At 44.5% G+C, this 7,373-nt stretch overlaps 1 protein-coding gene across 1 annotated transcript; it reads right to left on the reverse strand.

The window, feature by feature from the left end:
- Positions 1-4,635: 4,635 nt before the first annotated feature.
- LOC100505417 (muscle RING finger 1) lies at positions 4,636-6,426 on the reverse strand. Its single transcript, NM_001197213.1, is given in 1 exon segment — positions 4,636-6,426. A coding segment is annotated over 1 exon segment (1,080 nt). The 5' UTR covers positions 6,288-6,426; the 3' UTR covers positions 4,636-5,207.
- Positions 6,427-7,373: the final 947 nt, after the last annotated feature.

Genomic DNA, 7,373 nt, shown 5'->3' on the forward strand with positions numbered 1-7,373 from the left:
GCCCACTTCCTGGCTTAACAGGGGCAGTCTGATTCAAGGCTCTAAAATTAGCAGCCGGCAGGGCACTGGTAGCCTTCCAGGGGATGTCCAACTCTTATTTAGTAAAACTCTGCATTGCTATGGCTGCTACACTTAGAAGTGCTGATCTATGACCAGGACCCCTCTGTCCATGTCATATTACTCATTATAATCTAAAAGCCCAAACTGATCGTATATCAGCACTCTTACTTTGGTCCTACTCTTATTTAGTAAAACTCTGCATTGCCAAGGCTGCTACACTTAGAAGTGCTGATCTATGATCAGGACCCCTCTGTCCATGTCATATTACTCATTATAATCTAAAAGCCCAAACTGATCGAATATCAGCACTCTTACTTTGGTCCTACTCTTATTTAGTAAAACTCTGCATTGCCAAGGCTGCTACACTTAGAAGTGCTGATCTATGACCAGGACCTCTCTGTCCATATCATGTTACTCATTATAATCTAAAAAGCCAAACTGATCCTAGATCAGCACTCATACTTTGGCACTACTCTTACCTAGTAAAACATTGCTGCATTGCTGGCTGCTACACTTAGAAAGAGCTGGCCACTGCAGCACAAAGTTGATCGACCTTGCAGCCCAATCAAGCCCAAATGTGGAGGAGGTCAATACTCTTTAAGGTTACAGTAGAGAGCAGACCTTTAGAAAGGTCTAAGATTAGAAATGAAAGGCAAAGGTTAGCTGATTGGCCAGTGGTACTGTAGTGACTGTACACATGTAAGAGTCAAGGACCAGTTTTACTTGAGCTTTAGTGAATTGATTAGTCATTGATGCCCAGTTTGCCAACCTAAGTTGAGCTGTAACAGATTTGCATTTGTACAACGGGCTGGGCATCTGCCCAACCGGCCAATCAGAGGTCTAACTTATATAGAGGTCAGAATTGTAGTGTAATCGATGATATGACAGCAAAACGACTTTTCCTCTCCTATGTAAAACACGTTCTACACTGCATTAGATTGAGATTGACAGGGCCACATTGTCTGGTGCCTCTCGTGCCCCTCACTGTACATCCACATACACCGTCTGTAATATGAGGCCCTAGGCCATGCACTCTCATATACCAGACACATGAGACCTATAGGCTTCATATATAGTCAATGGCTATAGGCATTGCACACGTTGGCAGGTTTCCATAGGTCTATAACTGACCACCTGGACGTGGCAGAGAGCCAAGAATACACCACCTATCATCTCAAATATACTTATCATCTCAGATCATGTCAATGCTACTTTGACCAGTTATGGTGTACAGTTCCAGCTCATCTAAATTCAATACAGTCAGTTCACATTCACACTCTTCCTTGTGCTGAGTAGTCGAAAGAGTAGAAGCTTGAAGACAGATGTGTGAAGTATTTTATGCAGAGTCAGGAAACGCAGCCGTCGCCTTCGTCATGTCTAGCTTGTTTTACAGTAGACTACTGTCTAATATGTTAGTACAGTATGGGTTGTTTTACAGTAACCTACCGTCTAGTACAGTATGGGTTGTTTTACGGTAGCCTACCGTCTAATATGAGAGTAAAGCATGGGTTTGTTTACAGTAGCCTACATATGATACTGTATTACAGTTTGGGTTGCTTTACAGTAGCCTACTGTCTAATACAGTAGGACAGTATGGGTTGTTTTACAGTAGTCTACTGTCTAATACAGTAGGACAGTATGGGTTGTTTTACAGTAGCCTACTGTCTAATACAGTAGGACAGTATGGGTTGTTTTACAGTAGTCTACTGTATAATACGATAGGACAGTATGTCTTTTTTTTGTTGCCTACCATCAAATATGGCAGTACAGTATGGGTTGCTTTACAGAAGCCTAACATCTAATACAGTAGGACTGTATGGGTTGGTTTACAGTAGCCTATAGTCTTTACGGTAGTACAGTTTTTTTTTTTACAGTAGCCTACCGTCTAATACAGTAGGACATTATGGGTTGTTTAACAGTAGCCTACCGTCTAATATAGGCAGTACAGTATGGGTTGTTTTACAGTAGCCTGCCATCTAATACGGTAGAACAGTATGGGTTATTTTACATTAGCCTGCCATCTAATATGGTAGAACAGTATGGGTTGTTTTACAGTAGCCTACCGTCTAATATAGGCAGTACAGTATGGGTTGTTTTACAGTAGCCTGCCATCTAATACGGTAGAACAGTATGGGTTGTTTCACAGTAGCCTGCCATCTAATATGGTAGGACAGTATGGGTTGTTTCACAGTAGCCTGCAGTCTAATATGGTAGGACAGTATGGGTTGTTTTACAGTAGCTTACCTTTCCTGTGTCTCATTCTAGGACATAACTAACCGTACATAGTCTCTGGTGACAGACATTTAACATAAACTGCTAGCCAGCGGCCACACACCAAATATTTGGTTGCCTACATAACACTGTGTGCCTCCTGGCTCGGTAGCTGCACGGTAGAGTAGAGTGTTTGTGGTGGTGGTGGTGGGGTTTCTGGGCTCTGCCTACATTGGCTGGTACTGTACAGTAACTACAGTGAGTGGTGGTGAGGTTTCTGTGCTCTGCCTACATTGGCTGGTACTGTACAGTAACTACAGTGAGTGGTGGTGAGGTTTCTGTGTTCTCTCAGTGAGTGGTGGTGAGGTTTCTGTGTTCTCTCAGTGAGTGGTGGTGAGGTTTCTGGGCTCTGCCTACATTGACAGGTACTGTACAGTAACTACAGTGAGTGGTGGTGAGGTTTCTGTGTTCTCTCAGTGAGTGGTGGTGAGGTTTCTGTGTTCTCTCAGTGAGTGGTGGTGAGGTTTCTGTGTTCTCTCAGTGAGTGGTGGTGAGGTTTCTGGGCTCTGCCTACATTGACAGGTACTGTACAGTAACTACAGTGAGTGGTGGTGAGGTTTCTGTGTTCTCTCAGTGAGTGGTGGTGAGGTTTCTGTGCTCTGCCTACATTTGCTGGTACTGTACAGTAACTACAGTGAGTGGTGGTGAGGTTTCTGTGCTCTCTTAGTGAGTGGTGGTGAGGTTTCTGTGCTCTCTCAGTGAGTGGTGGTGAGGTTTCTGTGCTCTCTCAGTGAGTGGTGGTGAGGTTTCTGTGCTCTCTCAGTGAGTGCAGCCTGACAGCCTGTTGACTGTCTTTATCAGTTCTTCACCAGCACCATGTGCTGAGAGGCTGAGAGCAGTCAGATGGATGGCTCCAGAGCAGAGGGCAGTCAGGTCGTTCCCATAAAGATACAGCCCTACCAACGTCAGAGAAATGAATTCTAGTTCCACTAGAGATGGTGATGCAGGCTTTGGTTCCACACAGTTTCACTGCTGTTGATGTTGATGTAAGATACTTACATAAAAGGGTCGTTCCATTTGATTTCAATCACTTTTTGACTTTTTGACTGCACCCTTTTTGATTTTAACTAAATGTTTCTCCACATATTTGCAACTTTCAGACCTGAATGCCAAAGAATTTAGGAGATAAGAGGTGCTCAAAGTTGACCCATGTCTCATACTCCACCCTGCCATGTCTTCATCACTGGAAAATATAAATCGTTGAGTTTAATATCATTTAAAAGCTTACAAACAGGGTTGTCAAAAAATGTAATAATTTTCTTTAAAAAAAATATATATATTAAAATGATTTTTCCTTTAACATCAAATATCTAAAAACATTTCATTTTCGCATATGTTGTAGCTTAGATCCTATTTTACGTCATCTGATGTGTTTGTGTTGTTCCAGTCATCGGTTGAGACACAGTATACTCTAGAATATAGACATGGATGTCTCATGGTAGGGAGGCATCTGCAAAATGCCTCAACTTCAAGCACCTCTATCTCCTAAATGTTCTCCATTCTGGTTCAAAAAGCCCCTTTCTGACACTTCTAACAGGGGTAAATATGTCTGGGAAGTTACATCCAAAACTAAAGGGATGTGGTCAAAAAGGGATTGAAATCAAATGGAACGACCCACAAGTCTATTCACACGCTGGGAATTGTACTGTAGAGAAATGTGTCGTTGGTATTGAATGGCGAATGGATTAAACATCGTCTATCATTTGAAGTCATCGTTTTACAGACGATCTGCAGAAGAGGATCCACAGTGATAACGGATTACAGTACACTGCTTCGAAACCACAAACATCTCCTATTGACTCAATGCATTGTCATCGCACTAGCATGCAGAGCATGTACCAAAGGATTCATGTGACCAGCTTAACATGTACGTTGTCCATCAGAAATAACCCCTGGTCAAAGTGGTCTCGCAGACCGTTTGTGTGAAGTGCTGCTGCTACCCCTTTTATTTTCCATTCATGTCCGATAATGGTATCAGGTTTGACCTCTGACCTATAGGCATACCAGACAGAGTCAGACAGCAACTGGAATGATCAAGACAAGTGGAAAAGAGGCTAGGTCAGGGAGGGAAACATGAGACCCCCACCAATCCTCTACCCACCCTGCTACACTGATCTATTCCAGACCTTGAAGGCCCTTCACCACCTCTCCCATTCTAGCCCTGTAAAAATAGACCCTATTTTTCACAAGCAAGAACACTAAGTAAGGCGACAGTCTAAATTCATGAGCCATGTAGATGTGTAGGTCTAAATAAAGCCCTGGTGGTGAGGTGTGTGGGATATTGACAGGACAAGCGAAGTATTTCCACAACACTTTATTTCTTTAAACTGTCAATTACATTACAAAAATTACAGCTGTGTTAAAAAACAACACCAAGTGAATTAAGTGCATTTTGCAGCAATTCAAGTTTTCAATAGTTTGACAGACAACGATATATTATACACAACATGAATAATGCTTTGCTATATTTTTCGTTTTTTTTTTTCAATCTAGTCTAGACTTGAGCAATGTACATTATGTGAAAAGAGTTCAAGTGTAAACTTTGTTATTTCCATGAGATATCTATTTCAGTAGATATCAAAAAACAGTACCGTATAAACGTAGAAATACAAAAGTATCAAAAAAAGAACAAGTCTAAACAAAATGTTGCATTTTGTTAGTGAAAAAAAACTACTTTTCAGAATTGCACTTTCCACCTTGGCTCTAAATTGTGTATTCACCACAGTGAATATCCTAGTTATAACTAGTTGATAAATAACTAGTTACTCTTTCTAAAAAGCAGCTTGTTCATCAAACCAATCCTTATCTCTTAGTCCAAACCTCTCCTCAACTGCAATAATACAGTACTTCTAATACAGTCTTGAGTTAGAGTTTTACTATTCCTCCTCTTCTTCCTCCTCTTCTTCTTCCTCCTCCCCTTCTTCTTCCTCTGTCACCACATCATCATCATCATCATCCCCCAGTCCAAAGCCCATTTGGTACAAGATGACCTCCACGTCTTCTGTGCACAGTGTAAGGTGCTCCATGTTCTCGAAGCCAGGCTCGGGCCTCTCTAAGTTGGAGCCTTTAGCTGCCTCTTTGGCCTGTGCGATTAGCTCCTTCCCACTAATCAGGAACTCGGCTGCATTGCCCTTCTCCATGGTCTGGGCCGCCTTCTCCTTTAGGTTGATACTAGCCTGGAGCTGCTCCGTGTACCTCTCCACCAGGGACCTCAGCAACCCCAGCTTCCTCTCCTCCTCCTGGGTGATCTTTTCCAGGAGCTGGCCCTTACGTTCCTCCAGGATGGCATAGAGCAAGTCAAAGCTCTCCCCCAGACGTCTCTTCTGAAGCTGGCTGTTCTCCTCGATGCTCTTGCATGTGTCCTCCATCTGAGCCATCACGGCCTGGACACAGCTGTTACCCGCCGCAAGGAGATCTATGGCGTTCCGCAGCTCGGCCTTCTGGGTATCGTAGATGCTCTGCAGGGGTGACACCTCACAGTCCTTGTGCTGGCCGAACACTTTGCACATGGAGCAGGTGGGCGTCTGGCAGGTCACACAGTAAATATTGATGCGCTCGTCCTCGTGCTCCGTACACATGGGCTCCTTGGTGTCTTTGTCCTTCAGCGGAGGGTCTGCAGCGTTACTTCCTACTTCTCCGCCGCCGCTCTCCGGCTGCTGCTTGTAGATATCAATGATGTTCTCCACTAGCAGGTTCCTCTGCAGGCCGTAGACGCCGTGGCGGTCCAGGACGACCTCGAAGCGGCAGGTGGGGCAGCGGAAGATGCCCCCGGAGTAGTGGTAAGGGTTGCGGGAGTCGTAGAGGTCGCTGGCGCAGCCGCGGCACAGGTTGTGTTGGCAGGGCAGGATGACTACGGGCTTCTGGAACATCTCCAGGCAGATGGGGCAGCTCAGCTGGCTCTCCAGGCTCTCCCTGGGGCTGGGCTGGTGCGTCACCTGGCCGGTCTGGATATCCATGTCTGGATAGATGTGTTTCTCTGTTCTCACAAGGTATAAGTCCTTAAAGTTCAGAGTAGGTGGCCTAGGCGCTTTGTCTTAGGTGGTGTGGCTCTTTCTCTGTCTGTCTCTTCTTCTATTGCAGTCTGCTATAGTGACTGCTTTCTCCACTTGGTTTATTTTGATCTAGCCACTCTCCGGCCACAGCTGACGATTTATACCGCTGGGCTGGCCGTGACACCCGAGCCTCCATGCGGTCTGAGGCACGGGTCCCACCCTTTGCTTGTTTGCAAGGCTCAATTCTGAGATAATTAACCCCTTCTGGCCCCGGCACATGCCATACTTAGCAACACCCCCCCGTCCCGCCCTCCCCTCTCTCTCTTTCTGTGGGAGGGGCTAAACCAATAGACAACTGGCCAAACAACCTCCAATAACAACAGGTCTCGTCACCCACCACACCACAAGACACGATTAGGGTCGTTCACATCTGTTTACATCTTTGATTGACCCCTTTCGGCCTCTGCAGAAATAGGTCAGACGTAATGCATATGCCTTCTCATAGCCAGACATTAGGTATGTTATAAATTCATCTCTCGTGGACAGACTACGTAAACATAAAATAAGCATCTGACCAAATTATGCAAGATTTTAGTTTCTGGGTTAATGGAGATTAGTGATAACATAAACATGTCCACATTCTGGCGTTATGCAGAGAAATTGTAAACATGCTGGTTTCCTTAAAGATGCTCTAGCAGACTGTAAATCTAATCCATGGCTGACAGAAAGAAATGCAGATTTGACAGAGTAAACAACGTAGAAATGAATGAATGAACACAAGTTGTAGAATCCACATAGTTTGTAATAGAGCAGGTAGAATGTGCCATATTGCTCTACTATACGTCTACAGAGAAGAGTGACTGAGCTGGTAGTACACACTATAGAAATAGAATGTCATGTCCTATCCTCTGCCAGGTTCCTCTCCCCCTCTTCCTTTACCCTGTACCCCTGCATAGCCTAAAAGACAGACTGTGTGTGTGTTGCACAACTCTGGAAAGTTTGGGGGTTGTAAACATTAAGTTATGTGCCCTCGTCGACACCCCAGCAGGA

The sequence above is a fragment of the Oncorhynchus mykiss genome, chromosome 18 (genome assembly GCF_013265735.2).
Source record: "Oncorhynchus mykiss isolate Arlee chromosome 18, USDA_OmykA_1.1, whole genome shotgun sequence".
In the NCBI taxonomy this organism is placed as follows: Eukaryota; Metazoa; Chordata; class Actinopteri; order Salmoniformes; family Salmonidae; genus Oncorhynchus; species Oncorhynchus mykiss.